The sequence below is a fragment of the Podarcis muralis genome, chromosome 16 (genome assembly GCF_964188315.1).
Source record: "Podarcis muralis chromosome 16, rPodMur119.hap1.1, whole genome shotgun sequence".
Lineage (NCBI taxonomy): Eukaryota > Metazoa > Chordata > Lepidosauria > Squamata > Lacertidae > Podarcis > Podarcis muralis.
This window is the reverse complement of record NC_135670.1, coordinates 10,665,007-10,692,077: the sequence shown is the minus strand read 5'-3', so window position 1 is coordinate 10,692,077 and position 27,071 is coordinate 10,665,007. Positions and strand designations below refer to the sequence as shown.

Sequence of the window (27,071 nt, the reverse complement as noted above, 5' to 3'; positions counted from 1 at the left end):
AACCTGAGGTACCACTGTATACACACACACACACACACACACACACACACACAGTGGTACCTCAGGTTACAGACGCTTCAGGTTACAGACTCCGCTAACCCAGAAATAGTACCTCGGGTTAAGAACTTTGCTTCAGGATGAGAACAGAAATCGCACAGCGACAGCAGGAGGCCCCATTAGCTAAAGTGGTACCTCAGGTTAAGAACAGTTTCAGGTTAAGAACGGACCTCCAGAACGAATAAAGTTCTTAACCTGAGGTACCACTGTACACACACACACACACACACACACACACACACAGTGGTACCTCGGGTTACAGACGCTTCAGGTTACAGACTCCGCTAACCCAGAAATAGTACCTTGGGTTAAGAACTTTGCTTCAGGATAAGAACAGAAATTGCGCAGCAGCGGCACGGCGGCAGCGGGAGGCCCCATTAGCTAAAGTGGTACCTCAAGTTAAGGACCGTTTCAGGTTAACAATGGACCTCTGGAATGAATTAAGTTCTTAACCCAAGGTACCACTGTACAGCGATGTCACGCTGGCCACGTGACCCGGAAGTGTCTGCGGACAGCGCTGGCCCCCGGCCTCTTGAGTGAGATGGGCGCACAACCCTAGAGTCTGTCAAGACTGGCCCGTACGGGCAGGGGTACCTTTACCTTACCACTGTACAAGAAGCCCTAAAGCAACGAGGGGGGGGGGCTGACCAACATGCACAATTTTTTTTCCCCAAACCAAAGCAGGCATTTTTAAAATACAAAAAGAAGAGAGTCAGATCCAGCTATTTATTCCTCGCCAGTGCTGGAGCGAAGATGCAAAGTTCTCCATGCTACATAGGAATCTGACAAGGCTGCTGACCCTCAGAGGCCGAATCCTGGCACCAGCACCGCAATCTGAACCGGAAGTGTGAACAGGCAGCCCATCGGCTTGCTTTTCTTAAAACGCAACACACCGTGTAATCCTCTGGGTGCGTGGGGAATAAATCTGTCAGCGAACGGGGATAATGAACCGTTCAAAAATCGCATTTATCCAGCGCTCTGTCCTTATCTGGTTTGCAGCCCCTTAATCCCAAAATTGTATTTTTTAACTAATTGGTGGTAATTATTTTGTAAGCCCTGGCGGCAGCCCTTCAAATCCTGACCTGCATCGTTTGGGAGGTCAAGAGCAGTGGCTCCACGCAGAGACACCCTTCGGCGCTGACCCATGAACCCTGCCTGAACCCCCTTTTCCGATCTAGCCAGCCAGTTCTGTTCCTGCCATCTTGCGCTTTGAAAGGGGCTCTGCCGAGACTGATAGTCGGGCCTTGCAGAGGCCTTTTCAAAAAGCCCTCTTGCGCAGGGTTTTGCAGGTGCCACCAATCAGCTCATTGCCAGTACAGTGGTACCTCGCAAGACGAATGCCTCGCAAGACGGAAAACTCGCAAGACGAAAGGGTTTTTGGTTTTTTGAGTTGCTTCGCAAGACGATTTTACCTATGGGCTTGCTTCACAAGACAGAAACGCCTTGCAAGTTTGTTTCCTTTTTCTTAAAACCGTTAATACAGTTGTGACTTGGCTTCGAAGAGCAACTTGTAGCAGGCGGTGTGGTAGCCTTTTTTGAGGTTTTTGAAGACTTTGGTGATTTTTGAAGCTTTTCCAAAACTTTTCCGAAACCGTGCTTCGCAAGACGAAAAAATCGCAAGGCGAAAAAACTCGCGGAACGAATTAATTTTGTCTTGTGAGGCACCACTGTACCAGCAAACCCTTTCTAGGCCGAGCCAATGTTTTACCTGCCCCACAGCTGATTGTGGGGTGCTTTGCTGAGCCAACTCTCAAATAGCGTACCTTCCAAATGTCAGGTAATTCACATGTGAGGGTCGTGGGCCCCATCCCAAAATATTGGCTGGGTGTCCCACTTGCATGTGGTTCTGCCGAGCCCCGACAGTCACTTGAGGCACAAAAACTGAACCCGGTGTCATTGTGACGTCAGGAATGATTGGCAGTTGGCCGTCCCCACCCACCTGTCCAAATTAGCTCATGAGGCCATTTTGCCCACTTGCCAAAATCCCAATTTCCCTCCCCTTAGGCCACATGGTGAATCCCAAGAGAGAGATGGGACAGGGGACGGGAGATTAACCTTGGCCTGCGCTGTGAGTTCCTCTTCTGGTGCCTCTGACACGTGGAGAGAAATTGAGGTCAAACAAAACTATTTATACTTGCAGGAGGGGAGGGGAGGGGGCAACCCAGAAGATGTGCCACCTTCCTGGCACTGCGCCAGCGCTCTCTCTCTTTCTCTCGTGTTTGAAAGTTATCAGGGACAGCCCAGGAGCTAACCTAATATTTCCTTCCCTTGTTCAAAAACTTCCACTTTTGTTACCAAGCTGTCCTTGATCTTGCACCTCCATTTCATAGAATTGTACAGTTGGAAGGAACCACGAGGATCATCCAGTCCAACCCTCTGCTATGCAGGAATCTTCCAATGTGAGACTCGAACCCACAACCCTAAGGTGAAGAGTCTCATGGTCTACCGACTTGAACTATCCTATGAAGTGGATAGCTCAGAGGAGAGTGGACTTCACTCATATAATGCCATCTCCTGGCCTACTAGGAACCACTGTCGGTGCCAATTAAACGTGGGCCAAAAATGACCTGCAGAACCTTTGCACCAGGGATGGGGAGGGGCGGGGGCTGTGGACTTCCAGATGCTGTTGGACTATGGCTCCCATCATTCCAGGCCACTGGACAAAGCTGGCCGGGGCCATGGGCATAGCCAGGAATTTTGTTGGGGGGCAGAACCGACATGATTGGTCAGTTAGTTAAGTATTTCTATTGTTTTACTTGATGAGGGGCAGCTGCCCCCACTGGCGGAGGAAGAGGGGCGATCCCCGCCCCCAGAAAGCGCCCCCTGCCCCCTGGATGCGTGCCAGCCCTGCCCCCGCCTGCTCTCTTCCCCCCCCCCCCCCCGGTGCTGGAGCACGAAGCTCCGCCACTGCTGCCCCATGCCCTCCCTTGGCTATGCCCATGGCTGGGGCAGATGGGAGCTGGAGTCTGACAATAGAGAACTCTATCGCCCTCTTTCGTAGGACAATCCCTGCATCGTACTATCCTTTCCTCGCAGAGAGATGCACAGCAGTTTGAAGTGTGCAAAGCTCCCATTCTGAAAATGTTAAGTCGGTCTTGGGAATGGTTTTCAGCCCCATGGGCCGCACTGCAACATTCTGGGGGCCACATGCCAATTGTGGGCGGGGCCAGAGGCAAAAAGCAATTAGGTGAAGCAATGGATATAATTTTTACTTTTGTACAGTAGGCAAGTTTCCCAGAGTCCCCACAGAAGAAAGATTCATCCATTTATTTTGTAAAGGGCTCCCCACCGCTATACCTCCACCAGCACTATACATTACATTTAAAAAAGCACCATAACACTTGAACAATCATGGCTTCCCCCAGAGAATTATGGGAGCTGAAGCACACTGAGAGTTGTTGGGAGGGCCCAATTCACCCCACAGAACTACAACTCCCAGAGTTCCCTGGAAAGAAGCCGCCATTTTCAAACCACTGTGGAATGTGTAGCTCTGTGAGGGCCTCTTAACCACACTCTTCGCGAACTACAGTTCCCAGCATCCTCTGGGGGAAAACATGACTTTTAAAGCTGCTGAGAGTAGTTAGGAGACCCCTGTTCCCCTCACACAGAGCTATACATTCCACAGTGGTTTAAAAACGAGGCCCTTTTCCCAGGGGACTCTGGGAATTGTAGTTCTGCGAGGGGAGGAAGCGTCTGCTCCTAACAACTCTCAGCACCCTTGACAAACAACACTTCCCAGAATCCTCTGGGGCTGTTTAAAGTGGTGACACGCTGCTTTAGATGGAGAGCGCAGATGGAGCCAGATCTGTTGCTGCCATGCCAATGTCCCGCTTGTCTGACTCCCATCCGCATCTGGTTGGGGGACGCCAGATGCTAGACTGGACGGGCCTTTGGTCTGAGAACCTCCTGATATCTTCCCTCTTCTGATATTTATCTCTGAATGAACAGCGCCGGCACATCCGCCAGCCTGTCTGCGGCAGCGCGAGCGGGGGAGGCAGCGCAGCGCTGGGGAGGGGGCAGCGGCTTCCCCCTGCTTCTGCGGGGAGGCTGCTGAGCGACACTTTCAGGGCGGGATTTCAAAGGGTTTCCTATGGCTGAATGTTCCCGACTCCTGCCATTCCTTTGTGCTCTTTCAGCGGCGGATGAAAGCCACCTTTTATCCTCCCAATTGCAGTACAACAGCCCTGCCAGCTTTCAAAAACAGCTCTTTCCTCACCACCCACCCACCCCATCTTCCCCCTCCGCTGCCTCCTTCTCCGGAGGGTCCAATGTCTCTGCTCTGAGAGTTCACCTTACAGACCCAGATTGGAGGGTGGGGGTTATCGAACAAATATATCCTCGCGGGGAGGAGGTGATTTGATGATGCTTTAAAACCTTGCTTTAAACTGAACAGCTGCTTTTTTTTGCTTCACGGTGGCCTTTCCTATTATTTATTTGAGAGTTTCAAACAGGAGGTCATAGAGTCATAGAATTGCAGGGTTGGGAGGGACCCTAGAGGGCAATCTAGTCCAACCCCCCGCAATGCAGAAATCTAAACTTAAGCATCCATGGCAGAAGGCCGGTCTCCCCCAGCTCTGCTAGGAGATGCCAGGGGCTGAATTTGGGGCCTTTTCCAGGCATCTCAGCTTTCCTATCCATCCAACAAGATACAGAATCATAGAACTATAAGGTGGGAAAGGACCCAAGGATCAGTTGTCCAGTCCCCTGCAATACAGAAATCACAGCTAAAGGACCCCTGGCAGTGGCCGTCCAACCTCTGCTCAGAAACCTAAAATCAAGGAGAGTCCACCACTTCCTGGGGGAGTCCGTTCCACTGCCTTGGAACTCATACCATCAGAAAGTTCTTGCTAACGTTTAGTCAGAATCTCCTTTCCTGCAATTTGAATCCTCCCCTCCGGGGCAGTGGGACATGGGTGGCGCTGTGGGTTAAACCACAGAGCCTAGGACTTGCTGATCAGAAGGTCGGCGGTTCGAATCCCTGCGATGGGGTGAGCTCCCGTTGCTCGGTCCCTGCTCCTGCCAACCATGCAGTTTGAAAGCACGTCAAAGTGCAAGTAGATAAATAGGTACTGCTCTGGCGGGAAGGTAAACGGCGTTTCCGTGCGCTGCTCTGGTTCGCCAGAAGCGGCTTAGTCATGCTGGCCACATGATCAGCTGTATACCGGCTCCCTCAGCCAATAAAGCGAGATGAGCGCCGCAACCCCAAAGTCTGCCACGACTGGACCTAATGGTCATGGGTCCATTTACCTTTACGTCCGGGGCAGCAGAAAAGCAAGCTTGCTCCCTTTCTATGAGGTAGCCCTCCAGGTATTCAAAGATGGCTATCCTACTGCCTCCACTCGTACCCAAACTTTCTAGTGGATTTGCTTTTATGTACTTATTTTTTACATTTACTTCCCACGACTCTTATCCACTTTCCCTATTGTCCTCACAACCACCCTGTGAGGTGGGTTAGGCCGAGTTTCATGAGAGGGGATTCGAGCCACCGTCTCTCCCCATGCTCTAATCATTACACAACACTTTCCCCTGTCACTTTCCTTACTGCAAAAAGTCCCGGATTCCTCTTGGGGACAACCAGACTAGGGGCCACATGGCAATGGCAGCCATAGCCAGAGAGGAAAGTGGACAGGACAACACATGTGACTCTCTGTGCGCTTATTTCCCTCAGAGGATATTCCAGGTTCCTCCCTGAATCTTCATCTGCCGCTTCAAATGAAAGGCAGTCTTGTCCTACCCCCACAGTTTAAAACCCCAAATTGCAACCTTTTTCTTCAGTCCCTTAGAACCTGGGTTCGAATCCTCCGTTCAACCACAAAGCTCACAAGGTGGCTGGGAGGATAACACAGAGAGGGTGAGTACGCTATCCTGAGGTCCATAGAGGGAAGGTGGGATATAAAAAGCGAAAATAAATCACAATAAATTTGAAGTAGAGAGGCCGACGAGTAAGCTTGGGACCTTCTGAATGCCGAGCTTTACCACTGAGATGCGGGAAAGGACACTCCTAGAGAGGCCCCGCCCCCTGCAGATGCTTCCTGTCTGTCACAATGCCTTGAATTTCGCTGGTTTCTGAATGTAAACCGGGACTGGGTCTGCACAACAAGGGAAAGAGGAAGACTGCCGAAGGATGGGACTGGAGGCAGGGAAAGACGAACGAATGGGACACAGAGACACCTCTGACACGACATGTATAGACTTACTGCCCTGGCTGGGTTGCCCTGGTCGATGGGGTTCTTGAAGTCCATGTGCAATTCGTCAAAGGCAATTATCTAAATGGGGGGGGGGGGAGAGAGAAAGAGAGATTATTGAGAGGACCTGTCAAGCCATGAGAAGCAAACATCAAACTGTAGCATCAGCAAGCGCCAACGCAGGTGTTTATGTAAATCAAGGATACGTTCCTGTCGTTTATTGAATGGCTTCGCTTATATCCAGGGCTCTGCTTTTCTTCTGCTGTTTCCTTGCGCAAAGGAGTTTTTCAATGTGAGTGGAAAGAGGAGATGGAGTAAAGGAGGAAGGACGCAGCTCCCACCAGTTATACATCTGGAGGCAGGGAACCTGCTCAGTCCTTCTCTTTTGAAAATAAAACAAATGTGCCTTTTTTTTTTTTACAGTTTTGCACTTGCCAGTAGCTTTATTCTCCAGATGCATTTATCTGCCACAGATTCCACTCTCTTTATTTATTTTTATTCTTCAGCTCTGGCATTTTGCGGAATTAGCACTGTTCCAGGTGCTGCATAATACTTGTTCTGCATTGATAAGAATTCAATCTTTTATAGCGTGGCAGAACCCAAAACTTCGGAACTCCCGGCCTATTGACAACCTTTGCTGTACTCTATTCAGTGCTTGCTTAAAACATTTTTGTTTAGGCAACCCTCTCCAGACTTGTAGAAAACTGATGTGCTTTAAATCGGGATTTTAGTTTATCGTTAACTTAAATTATTATTTGAATGTGTTAGACAAAAGTTTTTTACTGATGATTTTATTGTTTTATTCTTGTAAACTGCGTTGAGGTTTTATTGCAACCAAGTGGTAGATAAATCATGTGAAATAAATGCATTAATAAATAAATTTTATGAGCTTGTGAACCGCCCATTGCCTCCTGAGCAATACAGAAAGGTAGATAACAAATAGATGCATTTTGGATGTTACATTTTAAAAACAACCACAATGGCCACCTGGACATTCAGCTGCAAGAAATGTGCATGAACCTGAACTGCCCATAACATTGTCATTGTTTTAAAAATCAGCATGTTTTTAACATCACTTTTTTTTATTAAAATTTTTAATACGTATGTTACATTCTTTGCAAACTGCTTAAACTTTTTATTGTTTACAGATAAAGCGGGCTGCAAATTTTGTTAAATAAATATATAATTAATAAGGTAACATTAACATCTGTGTCATAGAACAGGGGTGTGGCCTAAATGTGGCCCTCTAGACCTTTCTATCAGGCCCGTGGGACTCTCCCCAGGCCACAACCCCTGTCCGGTCTTGCTTTTCACCCTCGGGTGTTTTTTGCCTGGCTGGAATGTGTCTTCAACTCTGATCATGCCTCTTGCTTGCCTGAATGGTGGACAGAAGGGGCTGTGTATCCATGTGCACAGAAACTAGCCTCTGCGAGAGGTCCGTCCAGAGGGTGGCAACATGAGATCGGGGCCTTTTCTGCTGTGGCTCCCTGCTTGTGGAATGCTGTCCCCAGGGAGGCTCACCTGGTGCCTTCGTTACATATCCTCTTCTCCCAGACCTTTGGCTACTTAAACATTCTATGGGCTTTTATACTGGGGGGGGGGGCGGTGTTACTGTTTTTGTTTGTTACTATGTTGTGCATTTTTGTCTTTTTATATTGTAAACTGCCCAGTGATCCTCGGATGAAGGGTGGTATAGAAATGTTGTTGTTGTTGTTGATGATGATGATGATGATGATGATGATGCCAAAGGGGAAATTTGCTTCCGTTGCTCCACCTGCTTTTTCTCTGACTCTTTCCATCACTAGCTTTTGGCCCCAGGAAAGTGACCCAGAAGGGGGATTCAGTCCCCAGATTGAAAAAAGATCAAAGGGAGATTTAGGGGAGCACGACCTGTTCACCTGCATGGGGTGCTGAGGCGAGAGGATGCTGCAGCAGTGATGTAGAACAGAAGCCAAGAGGTGTAGGAGCACCAAATTTTGGTATCACACAGGACGCCATTGAAATTTGAAATCCAAAAGTCCAACAATGCAGTTTCCCACCCTCATCAAAAACAGATTAGTTTCTACTCAGTCATTTGCAAACTCTGAAGCACACATGAATCAGCTAGGGCCAGGATGGAGGCTTCTGATGTGACCATGTTAATCTCGCCTCTAAAAAGCGCCCTGTTAAAATCTGTGTCCATAATCACACACTGCACACTGTCGTTGTTTTGGAAATTTCTATTTATTACTTCCATTCTCTCTAATGACTGTGTTTTTCTGCACAATTGTTCACAACTCTTATAGGGGGCTGGGTGGAGACTCAATAAAAAAGAAAATTAAAAAAATGTTTAAGAATAGCTCATAAAAATATCCACACTTGAACATGCAACCCGCAGGTAGATTGCCACACATTAACAGCACATTTGTAATTTTCAAGTCCAGCATGTACCTTTAGGGAAACGTCAATAATCAATAAGATGCATATGTGATTTGCACATTGTTATCTACACAGAGAAATAGCTGTGGTCTTTTTTTATCAGCACCATTCTTTTAATTAAAAAATAAATAACATTAAATTGCTTCTCTCAAATTTCCAGTCACGAGTTCCTATCCTGCCCTCTGGAGCGATGGAGAACAGTGAACCCCATTTTCCGTCCAATAGTTCTTGCTGATATTTGGAGGCGGCTATCAGGTCTCCCCAGAATCTTAACATTGGAATTTATAACTACAAAGTCCATCACGCTTAGCCTTGTCTACACCAGGTGTGAGGAACCTTTGGCCCTCCAGATGTTGCTGAACCACAACCGCCACCATCCCAGGCCACTAGTTGGATGGGAGTTGTAGCTCTGCAACATCTGGAAGAATTTGACATTTGACATTTAAAACAAAAACATGCAAGTAGTCATCGAGGAGAAAACCAGAACTTTGTTAAGACTTCCTTACACTCTGCACTCTTCCCCATTTTCCTGCTCTTTAAAAATTACAGCGGTACCTCAGGTTACAGACTCTTCAGGTTAGAGACTCCGCTAACCCAGAAATAGTACCTCGGGTTAAGAACTTTGCTTCAGGATGAGAACAGAAATTGTGTGGCAGTGGCGAGGCAGCAGCGAGAGGCCACATTATCTAAAGTGGTACCTCAGGTTAAGAACAGTTTCAGGTTAAGAATGGACCTCCAGAACGAATTAAGTTCTTAACCCAAGGTACCACTGTACTTATTCCCACCTAAACTAGGACAGAGATTTTCAACCTTTTTGAGTCCACGGCTCCCTCGACCAACTACATTCTTCCTGCGGCACCCCTGTGGGGCTCAGAGCCCAGTTATGTCACCCCTTGCCTGCCTGCAGAGCTGGCAGCCTCTCGCCCTTTTTTGAACCCCCTTCCCTTGTGGAGAGTTTCTTCAGCCTCCTCTCCTTGGATGTCCTCTGGGCAGCTGCTGCTGCCACCCGTGGTCTCTGAGCTGCTGCCCCTGTCCCAAAGAGAGCTGCCTCCTCACACTGCCCCACAGGGGCCTGGGAAGAGGAGGCCCCCAGCCATAGTGGTCCAAAGGTAAAGGGACCCCTGACCATTAGGTCCAGTCGCAAACGACTCTGGGGTTGCGGCGCTCATCTCTCTTTACTGGCCGAAGGAGCCAGCGTACAGCTTCTGGCTCATGTGGCCAGCATGACTAAGCCGCTTCTGGCGAACCAGAGCAGTGCACGGCAACGCCGTTTGCCTTCCCGCCGGAGTGGTACCTAATTATCTACTTGCACTTTGACGTGCTTTCGAACTGCTAGGTTGGCAGGAGCTGGGATCGAACAACGGGAGCTCACCCCGTCGCGGGGATTCGAACTGCCGACCTTCTGATCAGCAAGCCCTAGGCTCTGTGGTTTAGACCACAGCACCACCCATGATGGTCCAAAGGAGACTGGCTAAAGGTGAATGTGAGGCCAGCACCTTACCTTGGGAGGCAGCAGTGGCGGCAGCAGGTACTGCCAAGCCTGCACGAGGAAAAGGCTCCTCTTCAGAACTGGGCGCTCAGTTCCCAGGCTGGCACTGCACACAGCAAGCACAAGAAAGGCCAGTGCAATGCCTGCCTGCCCTCCCACTAGTCTGTCCATTCCCAACAGCAAGGGCTGGAGGACTGGCTGGCTGGGTTCCCTCGTCCACTTGCTCGCTTACTCCGAGGTCGCCTCACCTTCTGGCAACCAGCACCCCCTGGCCAGCCCCAGAGGGACCATTCGCCTGGGCAGCTTGTAGCCAGGGCCGCTGCAACAAACAGCTGTGCAAGCCTTTGGGAGGCAGAGACGCAAGAAGGAATCAGAGGAGGGAGGGAAGGAAAGAGGGACAGAGGCCAGTGTTGCCCGCGGCACCCCTGACCAACATTTAAGGCACCCTAGGGTGCCACAGCACATTGGTTGAAAACCACTGAACTAGGGGGTGCCCTACTAATGGAGGTTGTAATAATGCAACGAAATCAGATCCTGTATTGTTGCAATACATGTTTATTATTATTATTATTGATGGATTCCATGCCCTTAGCTCAGCCAGAAGAGCAGAAGTCTCTTAATTTCAGGGTTGTGGGCCTGAGCCCATCAAGCAAAAGATTCCTGCATTGCAGCGAATTGGACTACATGACCCTTGTGGTCCCTTTCAACTAGTTATATTCCAACTGATTCTAATTATATATCTCTACCTAGCTATCAATATTCAGTATATGAAAAACCCTCGGAGGAGAACAATGTGCCAGGACACCTTTGATTCACTGTCCCTCCTTTGCATGAAGCAGACGGGCTTCTTTGAGTCAGCTTCAAACTTGCCGTATTTTTTGCTCTATAAGACTCACTTTTTCCCTCCTAAAAAGTAAGGGGAAATGTGTGTGCGTCTTATGGAGCGAATGCAGGCTGCGCAGCTATCCCAGAAGCCAGAACAGCAAGAGGGATTGCTGCTTTCACTGCGCAGCAATCCCTCTTGCTGTTCTGGCTTCTGAGATTCAGATTTTTTTTTTCTTGTTTTCCTCCTCCAAAAACTAGGTGTGTCTTGTGGTCTGGTGCGTCTTATAGAGCGAAAAATATGGTATTTAGAATTTTGCAGTCAGAAAACCGAGAAAGGAGGTACAGTGGTACCTCGGATTACAAACACTTCAGGTTACAAACACTTCGGGTTACAGACTCTGCTAACCTGGAAGTAGTACCTCAGGTTAAGAACTTCACCTCAGGATAAGAACAGAAATCGTGCCCCGGTGGCGCGGTGGCAGCGGGAGACCCCATTAGCTAAAGTGGTACCTCAGGTTAAGAACGGTTTCAGGTTAAGAACCGACCTCCGGAAGGAATTAAGTTCATAACCAGAGGTACCACTGTATTTCAATTTGGGCATGCCTGTAAGTTTCATGTCGCTTCATCACAAAAAAATGTTGTTTTATGGTTTAGCATTGGTTTTATTTTGAATTATATCTGGGTTGGGGGCGGCGGCACCATAATCTCCTCAGTGCTTAGAGCCTCTAAAGGTCTTAATCAAACTCTGAGAAAGAGGGCGGTTTTTTCTTTCCATCTGAAGGCCTCATTCTGATCTGTGCTGCCATAACTCAGGATTCTCTGAGTTTCCCTGTTCACCCCTCGCTTCCCACTATGCGTAACTCCCCGCCCTTCAAAATCTCAAGATCCTCTGCTCCGACGTTTCTTTTCCAGCATCTCGGAGGAAATTTCCAGACGTCATGCCTCTTTCACAGAGCTCAGGGGGCGGATTTAATTACCCAGAAGGTTCCCTTAACGTGCCGACCCCTGGTGCCTCCATTCCTCTCTTCAGCGCCATATGGTCTCCTACCCAAAGCAGCTTCTCGGGAACAAGGAGGCCTACAGGAAGCAGCCAAACCGGGTGAGTCATCCCAGATCTTCAGAGTGACAAAGTCTCCAGAGCAGGGATGGATGGGGAAGTGGGGGGGGGAGAGGATGTTGGCTCAGAGCCCCCAGGGCTCGGTTGGCATGTGCCGAAGCTGCCCACGGGGCTAGGTGTCTCCTCCCCATCATCACTAGCTGAGCGGCAGAGCCTTTCGATCGAGGGTCTCTGCCCACCACAGAAAAAGCACCCTGAGAGCTGAGGTTCTTACGCAATTGCAACATCCCCTGGGACTCATTGCCACAAGAGGTGAGCTGCTGGTGGCTGCTAGCTTAAGACAGGGTTGCCGTACAGTGGTGCCCCGCAAGACGAATGCCTCGCAAGACGGAAAACCCGCTAGACGAAAGGGTTTTCCGTTTCTGAGTTGCTTCGCAAGACGATTTTCCCTATGGGCTTGCTTCGCAAGACGAAACGTCTTGCTAGTCTTGCGTTTCCCCCCCCTGCTTCCCCCCCTTTTTTCTAAGCCGCTAAGCCGCTAATAGCCTTTTAGCAGCTTAGCCGCTAATCCTTTAATAGCCGCTAATCCGCTAAACCGCTAATAGCGCTAATCCGCTTAGCCACTAATAGGGTTGCTTCGCAAGACGAAAAAACCGCTAGACGAAGAGAATCGCGGAACGGATTCTTTTCGTCTTGCGAGGCACCACTGTATTTCAAAAAGTAAAAACCAGGGCACCCCAAAAGTTGTTGAGCTAACAAAATGCAATTTTAGGGCAAAAGGCAGCCTTTCGAACCACCCCCCCCCCGATGTCAATTCTGCCTTTAAAATCCCAGTTATGTCCAGGGAAATCTAGATGCATGACAGCCTAGCTTTAGAGGGCTTTTAGAAGGGGGGGGTATACAAAGTCAAGACAGCTGTTAGCTTCTTGAGAATCTGAATTTTAAAAACTCTAGGTAACACTGAAGACGCCAGCCTGCATTATCGGTGCTCTCAGAAGCCAGAGGGCTTGCTGAACAATGAGTTCCAGTGACTGGGGAACAGGAACAGGGTCCCAACACCACACATTGCATTGATCCGTCATTTACCACTCTTAAAAATTCATTATTGTTCTTTGAAACGTTTGGCACGGCCAACCGCTTAGTCTTCCACTTGGAACTCTGCCAGAGTCTGCATAAACAGAAGTGCACGTCCTTCCCCTGGTCGCCCTCGCCTCTGTTGTCATAAGATTTTTGACTGTAAGCTCCTCAGGGGCAGGGACTTGCCTTCTGATCCTTTGTAAAGGCGTTGTGCTCTTTGGAGAGTGGCCCATTAGGGGCCTCAGCCAGCCGCTACCTGCCTGCCTTCTTGCTTACTCTAGGGATTTGGCCCAGCTGGTCAGCTTCTTCCTCCTTAATCTCAGTGTTGAACTGTTAATTATGACAGTCCCCTTGAGAGTTCTCCTGGCAGTCTGGGCAAAGGAGCCCAATGAAAGCTTTTAGGTTATTTTTAATAACCTAAAGAGGAGGAGGATGGGGATAAAACTAGAATTAGCCGGCTCTGCCTGTCATTGGCTCTGGCGCCACCTGCTGTTGGGATCCCTGCATTCTGTCCAATGGTCGCCAGCCAACACTGGCGATGGAATCAAACATGTATACTGTACATGGAATGAGGGCTGCAGGAAAACCTGGGGAGGGGGCTGCCTGTGTGAGCTCCGTCTTCTTGGAGGAGCTGTAGCTCAGCGGGAGACCACCTGCCCAATCCCAAGCATCTCCAGGTAGGCCCAAGAAAGTAGTACCCTGGGAAAAGTACTCTGGAGAATGCTAAACCATGGTTTATTAAACTGTGATTTAAGAAACCATGGCTTATTGTTCTGTGTGAACCCAGCCCACCATCTTAACTAAGGTTTATTAATTATGGTTAAAAGCAGCTTGTTAACCGAGGTTTTCTAGTTGGCTTATCAACCATACTTAAGGTTAACCATGGCTTAGCAATACGTGGGAACACAGAACCTTGACCTCTTTAGCTATGGCTAAGGAGCCATCAATGCCCCAAATCTACAGAGCTGTGAGAAAAGGGAGGCAAAAGTTCAGACGTCTCTCAAGGCTTGGTTGCTGTCAATTTTAAACTATTCTGTGACACAATGAACCAAAGTTTAGGTAATCGTCTGCCAGATGCCTCACCTTTAACCATGGTTTACATTAACCATGGTTTAGTGATAGGTGCCAACTGGACAATATTAAGCTACAGGTATGGATCGTCCAGCTTGGTCACAGCCTATGCTCTTTCCTATAACTAGCGGGGGAATATGGGTTGTATCCAATGTTAGTCCTACCCAGAGTAGACCTATTGAAAGTAATGGAGATGACTAATGTACAGTGCCAGATTAAACCCTGTGGAGGCCCCTAGAAATCTCGGGGGCCCCTTTGCAAATTATCTCCTAATACATTTTTTATTTTCTTTCAAGATCAAATCAGTATTATTTTGATCCATTGTGGCAGGGCCTCTAAAAGGCAGGAGGTCCATAGGCCGGTGCCTACTCTGTCTGTTTCGTAATCTGGCACTGCTAACGTAGGTCCATTAACTTTAATAGGTCTACTCTGGGTAAAACTTTGATGAATACCCCCCACATACACACACAAATTATACCACATGCAAACAAATGTGGCTGTATAGAGGATGATACAGGTTTTCCTGCTCACAAACACGAAGGTGCAGAAAACCAACCCTTATCTGCAGCTGAATTGACATGCTTGCCTCGTGTAGCTCACAACTAAGTGGGGCAGCAGCCATGAGGCAGAGTGGCATGGGCCCCTCCCGAGAACAAGCCTGGCCTGCCATCTTTCTCTGGAGTGGAGAGGGTTGGGTTTGGGCCGAGAGGGGCTCTCCTGAGCTCCTTCAAGGGCTCCTTCGCCTCGCTCTGAAACTTGTCCTTGCAGCTGCCGGGTGCGTTAAATAGATTCCTCCTGCTGGGTCAGCTAATGCAATTTGCAAGTAAGTGGGGCAGCTGTGTTGTGGTGCTGGTGCCAGGACTCTCCAGAGACCAGGCCCAGTGCAAGCGCCTCACCTATACCCTCCTTGATGGCAGCCCTGAGCATCCACAACAGCGTTCAGCCTCCTTTCTCGCTAGCTTTCTGCCAGGAAGCTTTAGCTAACTCTCATACAGTGGTACCTCAGGTTACATACGCTTCAGGTTACAGACTCCGCTAACCCAGAAATAGAGCCGCTAACCCAGAAATAGAGCCAGTGTGGTGTAGTGGTTAAGAGCGGTAGTCTCATAATCTGAGAAACTGGGTTCGAGTCTCCGCTCCTCCACATGCAGCTGCTGGGTGACCTGAAGTCTCTCAGCCCCACTCACCTCACAGAGTGTTTGTTGTGGGGGAGGAAGGGAAAGGAGAATGTTGGCCGCTTTGAGACTCCTTAAAGGGAGTGAAAGGCGGGATATCAAATCCAAACTCTTCTTCTTCTTCAGGTTAAGAACTTTGCTTCAGGATGAGAACAAAAATCGCGTGGCGGCAGCGGGAGGCCCCATTAGCTAAAGTGGTTCTTCAGGTTAAGAACAGTTTCAGGTTAAGAACGGACCTCCAGAACGAATTAAGTACTTAACCCGAGGTACCACTGTATATACAAACCAATTGCTCTCTCAATTTGCCTTACCCAAACATATAAACCCCTTTACACCTTATATGTCCACTCTGAAGAACTAGCCCTGTTCCAGGTGCTGCATAATACTCATTCTGCATTTATAAGAAGCCAATCTTTTATTGTGTGGCAGCACCCAGCACTTTGGAACTCCCTGCCTATTGACATTTAGAAAGGCACCTTTGTTGTACTGCTTTCGGACCCTGCCAAAGGCATTTTTTTTAAGGCAAGCCTACCTAGGCATATAGAACATTGCATGTATTTTAATCTGGTTCTTATCTTATCGTTGATTTCCATTATCTTTGGAATGTTCAAATGGTTGTTTTTAACTATTTAACAGATTATTTCATTGGTATTATTATTATTTGTTTATTGAATTTATATATATTTGTTCTGTATCCTTTTTGTAAACTGCTTTGAAGTTTCTTCTTCTTACAGTCAAATGCAATATGCAATTTTAAGGATGAAACACACAAATAACTATCTGAGCGCTAGTCCTTAGGCAGTCAAAATGTTCTGGGGGTGCTGCTGCTGCTGCTATTTTATCCTGCTTCCGTTGCACTGCAGCGCAAGAGAGCTCCCTCCAGATGGTAATCATAGAACTGTAGAGTTGGATGGGACCCCGAGGGTCATCTAGTCCAGCCCCCTGCAATGCGGGTAACATTGCGGGAAGCACCGCAGAACAACTCCAATGGCAGCATAGTCGATAGAGCAGGGGTAGGCAACCTAAGGCCCGTGGGCCGGATGCGGCCCAATTGCCTTCAAAATCCGGCCCGCAGACGGTCCAGGACTCAGCGTGTTTTTACATGAGTAGAGTGTGTCCTTTGATTTAAAATGCATCTCTGTGTTATTTGTGGGGCATAGGAATCCGTTCATTATTTTTTTTCAAAATATAGTCCGGCCCACTGCATGGTCTGAGGGACAATGGACCGGCCCATGGCTGGAAAAGGTTGCTGACCCCTGGGATAGAGTGTCGGGCTAGCAGCTGGGAGAGACCAAGGTTCAAATCCACAACGTTCACTGGGGTGGCCTTGGGCCAGTCACTGGCTCTCAGCCTAACCTACCTCACAGGGTCGTTGAGTGGATAAAACTAGGAGGGGGAGAACCACTAATGCCACCTTGAGCTCCTTTGGGGGGGGAGAGTAGCGATACAAACACCATCGATAAAATGGAACAATCTGCAAAAATCCTCCCCTATAAGAGGAAGAAGAAGAGTTTGGATTTGATATCCCGCTTTATCACTACCTGAAGGAGTCTCAAAGCGGCTAACATTCTCCTTTCCCTTCCTCCCCCACAACAAACACTCTGTGAGGTGAGTGGGGCTGAGAGACTTCAAAGAAGTGTGACTAGCCCAAGGTCACCCAGCAGTTGCATATGGAGGAGCGGGAAATTGAACCCGGTTCACCAGATTACAAATCCACCGCTCTTAACCACTACACCACACTGACTCCCCTATTGCACTATGAGTGTGCCAATCGCATTGTTGCAGAATACACACACAAAACCCACCGCCAGTCTGCTGGAGGGACCATCTGAATAGGCCATTCCACTTTGCAGTGGTTTTCCAGAGTCCAGCTGATGTTCTAAGCTCTGGCCAACAGTGATCCCCGCACACCTACGGGCCAAGGAGAGAGAACGCCTCCCTGCTTCACTAAGGTCTCCCTCTTCCCTTTTCCCTTCCTCTGACAGCCACGACTGAACCGGCACTCGTCACCTGTCAAAGGCACACCGTGCGCTACAGGCGCCTGTAGTGGGTTGCCTAGCGACACTCGCACGCTGCGTTCTCCTCCGTTCAGAACAGGAGAACATTCCACAGCCCTGGGTTCCTTCGCTTCCTACCCCAACCTCCTCTGCTTCCTCCCTTTCTCCTTCACTGGCCACCAAGTGCCCAAAAATACGGCCGGGGGACAGGACAGGGCAGGGCAGGGCGGGGAAGGGAGGGCGAGATTTCTGAGATCATCAGCCTAGACCTTGAAAGGAAATGTTATAAAAAAGCAGTATTAAGGAGAGCAAATAAGTCAAATGCAGGATCTTATCCCACCCCCCACAAATCTTAAGTTTCCCCACATTTCCACATCAGTTTGCACTGGGGGAGGGAGGGGAAGAGTCCTAACGAAAATTCACCAGCATTTTCATGTGAATCTTCTCTCAGTGTGCACACTTCTGCAACGCCTTAATGTACACATTTGTGCAAGCAATCGTCTCTAGAGCATTTATTTATTTATGCCGTGCCTTTCAACCTACAGTCTTGTTTTCTATATGTCATTTTCATTAATGTATGGATTTATAGGCACACGTTACCCTAATATGTGTGCTTTCGTACGCGTCGCATGCCTGGAGGACATACAGCTGCAGAATTTGGAGATGTGCAAATCCCAAAGGACGGCTGTTCTCCGGTTCGTTTATTGTTTCAGAAATTAGGAAGGACCGCCTGCTAAATGCAAGCTGAATCAGATTCCCCACCCCTCCATCCCAATCCCTAGATAAGGGTAAGCAAGAGATTGAAGTGGGTTTATTTAAAATAATAATAATAATAATGATAATAATAATAATAATATAAGATTTTTGCTGTGTAGTTGGGAGAATGGGATTTAAGAGGATGTGGTCAAAGTCCTGGGGACAGGGCTGCAGTTAAAAAGATGTACAGTCATACCTCAGGTTACAGATGCTTCAGGTTACAGACTCCGCTAACCCAGAAATAGTACCTCGGGTTAAGAACTTTGCTTCAGGATGAGAACAGAAATCGCGGGGCAGCGGCACGGCGGCAGCAGGAGGCCCCATTAGCTAAAGTGGTACCTCAGGTTAAGAACAGTTTCAGGTTAAGAACGGACCTCCAGAATGAATTAAGTTCGTAACCCAAGGTACCACTGTATTTGGATGGCAGGAAGACAGAAGAAGGGTTGTGGCTCAGTGGCTGAGCATCTGCCCTGCATGTAGAAGTTCCGGGTTCAATCCCCAGCATCTCTGGGGGGGTTCGGAGAGTCCCCTGCCTGAAGTCCTGAGGAGCTGCTGCCAGTCAGTGTAGACAACACTGAGATAGGTGGGCCAATGGCCTGGGGCTCTGTATAACAAAGGTATAGCCATGTCTGAGTAAACGTGTCTGTCTAAAAGGCAACGGCAAGAGGAGGATGTATGCAATGCACACCCTTTGCATTGAGTGTGGAGGAATGTGAGAATCGGGAGGGTACGGTAGATTAAATCAGGGAAACTGTGGCCCTCCCAGAGAGTGTGGGACTCCAACTCCCATCATCCCCGACCACTGGGTGTGCTGGCTGGGGCTGATGGGCGTTGAAGTCCAACAGCTTCTGAAGGTTCCCCCAAATTTCCCCATCCCTGGATTAAAGAATCCACAAGCCACCTTTAATTATGACCCCCAAATTGCCACAAAACCCAAATATGTTTATCTAAAAGGTTTAATCCTTGCTGATGTTTTGGAAATGGTTATCGATCTTATCATTGCTGGGAGCAGTAGAGTGACAAGCTTTAGGAGTGTGGAACATGGCACAAAATTATTTGGTTTTTTAAAAAAATACAGACTGCAGCTACCTAAATTGGCATACTACAAAAGCAGGTCTGAAGATCAACAGCCAAACAAGTTTAGAGAGCGATGGAGTATTTTTCTGATGTTGTAGAATGATAAATCCCATTGGACGTGCTCAAGGATTAAGGCTTTCTGGGAGATGATATATAATGAAATGAAAAGGGTATTTAAATATACCTTTCTGAAGAAACCAGAGGCCTTTCTCCTGGGCATTGTCGGCCAATTGGTGCCAAAGAAGGATAGAACTTTCTTTATGTATGCCACGACAGCAGCAAGAATACTTATCGCAAAGTATTGGAAGACACAAGATCTACCCACCCTGGAAGAATGGCAGATGAAGGTGATGGACTACATGGAACTGGCAGAAATGACCGGCAGAATCCGAGACCAGGGAGAAGAGTCGGTGGAAGAAGATTGGAAGAAATTTAAAGACTACCTACAGAGATAGTTTATCCCTGTACTTAAAGGTACTATCCCTGTACTTAAAGGTTTAAAGCAGTGTAAGGAATGGCAGAGAGCCCTGGCAAGATATATCTGGCAGGGAAAAAGACCGCGGATAAAAATGAAAATATTGGTAGACAAAAAGGAAAGAGGAGGCTTTTCCTTACCGGACTTGAGTCTATATTATGAAGCCGCGTCTTTATTGTGGCTAAAAGACTGGATAAGATTGGAAAATAGAGATATACTAGATTTGGAGGGCTTCAATAACAGGTACGGATGGCATTCGTACCTGTGGTACGAAAAGGTGAAGGTTCATAGGGGCTTCCTAAATCATATTTTTAGGGGACCAATATACCAGGTATGGGAGAGAAATAAAAATCTCCTGGAAAGGAAGACTCCCTGGTGGATCTCACCATTAGAGGTGTTAACGATTAGGAAAACAAATATGGAAGAGAAGAATGCCACCTATGAAGAACTTATAAGTAAAACAGAACAAGGGAACAAACTTAGACCCTACGAAGAAATAAAAAACTTATTCACTGGCTGGTTGCAATACCACCAGGTGAATGATTTGTTAAAAGAAGATAAAAAGAAACTGGGTTTTGAAGACAAAAAATCTAAGTTCCACGTGGAGGTAGTTGAAGGTAAAAATAAAATACTGTCCAGGATATATGATATGCTACTGGAGTGGTACACAAAAGACGAGGAGGTGAAGGAGGCAATGATTAAATGGGCAATAGACATCGGCCATAATCTTGACTTTGAATGGTGGGAGGAACTGTGGAACAGTAGTATAAAGTTTACGGCGTGTATGGCACTGAGGGAAAATATCTGGAAAATGATATATAGGTGGTATCACACGCCGGTGAAATTGGCTAAAATGTATAGGTTAAAGAATAAAAGATGTTGGAAATGTGGTGAAGCAGAAGGCGACTTTTATCACATGTGGTGGTCATGTAATAAAGTGAAAGGCTTTTGGGAATTAATTTATAACGAGCTTAAAAAAATACTTAAATACACCTCTCCCAAAAGACCTGAAGCCTTTCTGCTAGGAATGATGGGTAAAGAAATTAGAAAAGAAGATAAGAACATATTTCTTTATGCCACCACAGCTGCAAGAATTATGTTGGCACAAAACTGGAAAACGGAAACCATACCCAGTATAAAGGATTGGCAGGTCAAAATGGTAAACTATGCCGAGCTTGCTAGACTAACAGGTAGAATACGAGACCAAGATGAACAGAAATTTCATGAAAATTGGAATAAATATTGGAATTATATCGGAACCAATTTGTAGAGGAAACTGGGGGGGGGGTTGGAATAAATCTAACAGTGAGTGATTAACTTTTAAGAATAAAAACAAAATACGTGATTGTGGAATTTATTTGATACTTACCAAAAGGGTGGAGGGGAGTCCAGGGCTCGGCAGAGCCCGAAATATTATGATTTTCTTTTTCTTTTTATGATTTTTTGTATAATTTGGGGAAGGGAAATAATAAATTATGTAAATATGTACTTATATGTATACTGATATGCTTATCGGTATGATTATTTGTATATTTTCTTTGTGTAATTTGAATAAAAATGTACTGGGAAAAAATAAAATAAAGACTACCTACAGAAATATTGTAAAATTAATGAATGTTAGAATGATGTTGGATGAAAAATTATGCGGTCTTTAGCTATAACGCTATAAGGAGTATGAAAAAAATGGACTATTAACAGACAAAAATTTAATGTTACATTATCTTAAGATTAAAGATTAGGATAAACAAAGAGGGGAAGGATTTGCTGAACTAACAAATTGAACTGGAATACAAAAAGGGAGGTGTGAGGAGGTCCGGGAAATAAGCAAATGAAAGAAAGTGATGGAAAGATGGAATTGTTTTTTATCTATTTTTATTTTGTATTTTTCTTTTTTCTTTTTTCATTTTGTAAAATTCTAATAAATATCTTTAAAAAAAAGAAAGAACGATAAATCCCAAGACAATATTCAACCCTATAGGTCTTTTGCCTTTTTGTCATTGAAATAAAATAAATTTTGTGCTGTGTTCTTGTATTTCTCCTATCCTGGTCCCTTAACGTCGGATGCTTCTTATGTTATTCGTAAGTTATTTTTTAAATATCTATCTCTCTGTTTATTTATCCTATCTCCCAAAAAGAGCCCAGGATGGCAAACACACCTAACGATAGGGCAGTGATAAAAAAAGAAAGAATAACAATAAAATAAAATAACTGAAATGTTTAAAAAACTGTTAAAAAAAACCATTTGAAACAAATTGAAAAACAGATGTAACCAAATCACATGTTTGGATAGACTCCGCTGAAATAGAAACATTTCCCACAAAAGTCTAAATGGAGATGGGGTCAATCAGCAGTGAGTTCCAAAGGACAGGCCACACTTAAGAAAAAACTCCGTATAAACATGGAATGATCATTGCATGACTCCTGAAGAAGGGCGAAGTCTGCAGATTGAAGTGATCACATCAGTACATACGGGATAGAATCGTAGAATTGCAGAGTTGGAAGGGGAACACAAGGGCCATCTAGTCCAACCCCCTGCAATGCAGGGATAAGGCACTCCCCTCAAATAAATACATTTTATAGTTGCTCAAAAGCTCCATAAAAATAAAAAACCTCTGAAAGCTAAAAAAAATAAAAGTATAGTTCCAGCCACAGGAGAACAGTGCCAAAAAATATATGGTTTATACTGATTACCGGTAGATTTCCACTATCATTCGTTTTCATATGGGGGATTAAAGAACAATCACGTTGCATCTGTAATATTAGAAGCAGGTTTTTTTGTTTTGTTTTTAAGGATTTATTCCTAAAAAAAGAATATTTTCCCCAAGACCTCATCAGCTGAAGAATTTCGTTTGGCGCTATTGCCATGCATTCTTGATCCTATTTTCTATTTTTATTTTTATTTTTTTGATATGTTATACTATTCTTAATGAGATAGGTTTTCTTAAGCTGCAGAGTTTAGAAGGAGAAATCAATTAAGCGATGAGACGCTTAAAGAGAGTGCCTTCACTTCATCGACGCCTTCTAATAAGACGACATTTTCGGTTTTGAATTTAATGGAATATTTTTAACAAACAATTTGCAAGAGACAGAGAGAGCCCCCTCCCCACAGGCATGCAGGCGTCAAAAAGGAGCAGCGGTTGTGCTGGCAGAACCTTTAAGCGGCTCTCTGCACTCCGGCGAGAAGGAGCAGCGTGGGGCAATGGTCGGAGCGTCGGATTCAGAGTTTCCCGGCACACTCGCCATTTCTGTGATTCACTCGCACCATTTTCTCTCAGACAGCTCCCTCCTCGCCAGCCACAACACTGTCTCCTCACGTTCTCACACAGAATTGTGGAGCCCAACCCTACAGAGAGGCAGGAATCTTTTGCCCAAGTTGGGGCCCAAACCCTTCAGTCTGATGCTCTGCTGAATGAGCTACTCCAACTGTTTTTACACAAGTGGGCCCGGGCACACCAAAATGGAGGTGCCCTGGCCTCCCGTTCTCCTCCTTTTCCTTCACATTTGCACCCCATATAATTTTTACACACACCTCTCTTTTCCTCTTTCTCACCCCAACCTGTGTCTGTTCACACACACTGCCTTTCCCTGCACCTATCTGAAGAAGTGACGGTAGTGTGTCTCTCAGTGAAAGAAATAACTGTATGCTTACACATACACATACACATACACACACACCATATTTTTCCGTGTATAACACGCCCCTGTGTATAAGATGCCCCCTCTTTTTGGGACTCCAAATTGAGAAAATGGGGAGGATTGCCCAGACTTGTTGAGCTTTTTTTGGAGGAGGGGTTGCCGAAGATCGCTCACCAGCAGGATCGCCACACGCCACAGCCAATTGCACAATCGATTGCAGCAGCAACTAAACCTTGACATACCCACCAATTGCCTGCAAAAACAGTGTTGACAATCTCCTGCTCACAGCAGCCACCAATCGCCCATCCCACCTCTCCACTATCCATTTATAAGATGATCCCAAATTTTTAGCATAATTTTTTAAGAATATGACCTTGTCTTATACAGAGAAAAATATGGTGTGTGTGTGTGTGTATATATATGTATGCATGTGTATGTATATATATATATGTATGTGTGTGTGTGTGTGTGTGTGTGTATACACACACAGAGTCATACCTCGGGTTGCAGACGCTTCGGGTTGCACAATTTCGGATTGCGCACCACATCAAACCTGGAAGTACCGGAACGGATTACTTCCGGGTTTCGGCGCTTGCACATGTGCAGAAGCGCTAAATCACAACCTGTGCGAGCGTCCAGTGTGTGTGTGTGTGTGTGTGTATGAGAGACAGAGACGCACAGCGGGGAAACTTTGAATAGGAGGGTGTTGACTGCAAATATGTGTGAGAGATGGAATCCAGTTATGGATTTGGGTGGGAAAAAGAAGTGTTAGGTGTGAGGAGAGACCAGGCGCATCATAATGCACAAACACAGTCCTCTCTCTCACACACACATTTCCCTTTCATTCCTTCTGCCTAAATCCACTCTCAGACCTCTGCTTGTGCAACAGAAACCTCCCTTCCTCTCCCCTGCACATTCCCTCCCCTCAAGATCTGCTCCAGAGCGGCTGGAGGATCCTGGGTGCAGATCTTGACGGCATGTGGGGTGAGGAACTCCAGTTGCAGGACGGGGAACCTGGTGCACACAGGATTGGATGCAATCGCTCGGTTCAAATAGGCAGTCACATAGCTGGTGGCCTTGGGCCAGTTACTATTGCTCAGCCTAGCCTACCTCACAGAGTTGTTGTGGGATAAAAGCAGGGACCATGGCTGTAAAGGAAAAAGCAAGAGATAATTCTTTATTTCTCATACCCCGTTAAGGTGTTTACACAGTGAGCCACTCTGAGTCCACCTGGTGCAAAAAGACAGGATGTACGCTTTGAAAGACAAACCAATCAATCCAATAAAAGAAATTAGCTCTTGCATAAAAAATATATAAGCTACAGATCATAACAGGTTCTCCAGGATCAGACAGCGAACACAGTTTAGCAGTTTTGAATGCTGGGTTTGGGCACAGAGGGCTGTATCCAGTCTAACTCGTACTCAAAGTAGACCTATTGAAATTAATAAACAAGGCTAAGTTATGTCCATTAATTACAATGGGTCTACTCCAAAGTAGAACTCAGTTGGAGACAACCCAGAGGATGCAAATCTAAATCCCTTCTCAGGGACAAAAGCTCACCAGCGCTTTGGCTGAATTCCTTTCTCTTGAATTGCAAGCCTACCTCACAGGTTGCTGTCAGGATAATTTGATATGAGCCCCCTTCGCCATCACACACAGAGCCACCGACATTATTGGAGGAGGGAGAAGACAGAAATGCAGCAAACCAAGAAACCCAGACAGACAAATGATGGTCTGAGACAAGCAGACAGCGGAAGTCAGCAAAGAAATGCTGATCCCACCAAAAGGAATAGCTCTGGTGCATCCAGAAATCAGAGCAGGATGCCAAAAGGAAGCTCCCCCCCCCAAAGACTCCAGGGAAAGCAGGGCATCAGTCAAACCCCCACAGAAATCATTATGTAGTCACTGGCCCATTTTAACACTGACTACATGCTAAATCCTCCTGCCAACCTAGCAGTTCGAAAGATAAATAGGTACCACTCCAGCGGGAAGGTAAACAGCGTTTCCATGCGCTGCTCTGGTTTGCAATTCTATGTTCATTGGGTTGTATCCAATGTTAGTCCTACTCAGAGTAGACCCACTGAAATTACTCAAGATGACTGACTTAGGTGCATTACTGCCAAGGGGTCTACTCTGAGTAGAATTGAGCTGGATACCACCCACTGATTTTATGTCGTAGTCTTCTACCTCCATCTCAGGATGAACTAAGAGCAGGAAATCACTTGAGCTCCGGCTGCATCTGAAAATTCAGGACTATGGACAGCTCCCCCGTCTGTTACCGGAATGGGAGAACGCTCAGAAGCTGCCTTAGGAGACCAGGCTACGGCTTCACCGACCTCAGAATTGTTATCAATCATAAATTTATTGCCTGCCCTTTTCTAGCAGGTCCCAGGGCAGGTTAACAAACAATTTAAGATTCACTATTAAAAACAGCCAAAACAAATGACAGAGGAGGCAACCAAAAGGTCATTATATAAACATTTAATTGGCGACTTATTAGTGGCAGCAAGAATAGTATCGACAGCAAGGAATTGGAAAGATGCAAAGGGTTTAAATGTACAAAAAGTACAAAAAATTGGTATAATGTAATTTGGGACACAGCACTTCCTGAAAATCTGACGCAAAAACTTTGTGTAGCTAGAGGGCAAAACCCCCTCTAGTCAATTTATTTAGCACCCACAAAGACGCTACAAGACAAACTGTACCTGCCTCATTCTGTAATATATGGTTGTGCTAATGTTTTCCTTTGTATCAATATTAACAACTTTTGGGCCCTTTGCATGCCAGTTCCTTTGTAAACTATTGGTATTTCTCTTTAGAGCTGAGCAATGTCTTCAGGCTGGGGTGGGTGGGAAAGAGTGGGGTGTTTATGTATTTCGTAAAATTTATATACTGTTTGATTTTGGGGGAGAAACCTCCTCAGCTTGTCATTCCCCCCCCCCCTGTTCAACATGCAACAATTATTATTTAATAAAGGTTATTTCAAAAACAAGAACAGTTGGCAGTCGCTGGAGCAGGGTGGGTCCTGAGAACAGAGGTAGCATTCACCCAAATTTGTACTGTGAGGGTGCTGGGCGAGGGAATCCCACAGCTTAGAGGGCTGTTCTCTGTGGCAGCCCACCCCAAACCTCCGAGAGCCCCCTCTCTGCCATGTACTATCAGTTCTGACAGAGGGGTCCTCCACACTGGGGTTTTATTGCAGGTATAATTCTGTTGACACAACAACATACTAAAGGTAAAGGTAAAGGTAAAGGGACCCTTGACCATTAGGTCTAGTTGTGTCCGACTCTGGGGTTGCGGCACTCATCTCGCTTTATTGGCTGAGGGAGCCGGTGTACAGCTTCCGGGTCATGTGGCCAGCATGCTCTGGCGAACCAGAGCAGCGCATGGAAACGCCGTTTACCTTCCCGCCGGAGCGGTACCTATTTATCTACTTGCACTTTGACGTGCTTTCAAACTGCTAGGTTGGCAGGAGCAGGGACCGAGCAACGGGAGCTCAACAACACAATAGTGGTTGATTTATTCCATCTGTTGTTCTGTGGCAGTTCCTCAACGCTACCACAACACTGTTGTCTAGAGAGGCTACTACCGCACAACAAAAGTAGGGCAAAGAAACACAACCTGCAGAACTTTCTTGCGGTGCAGAAAGTTACAGGATAGACACTGATTTTAAACTGAAAAACCCACAGACACTCAAAACTTCCACAGGGAGAAATGTTGTTTTGTAATAGTCTTTATTTATAAAGCCTCGGCAATAAAGACAGATAAACCGCCTG

At 46.6% G+C, this 27,071-nt stretch overlaps 1 protein-coding gene across 1 annotated transcript in view; it reads right to left on the bottom strand.

The window, feature by feature from the left end:
- Nucleotides 1-27,071, bottom strand: part of CNIH2 (cornichon family AMPA receptor auxiliary protein 2) — a 53,269-nt gene that overhangs the window by 11,211 nt on the left and 14,987 nt on the right. Inside the window, exon 2 of the mRNA XM_028709897.2 lies at nt 6,255-6,323. Within this exon, the coding sequence (XP_028565730.1) occupies nt 6,255-6,323 (69 nt within the window). The remainder of the gene's footprint in view (nt 1-6,254; nt 6,324-27,071) is intronic.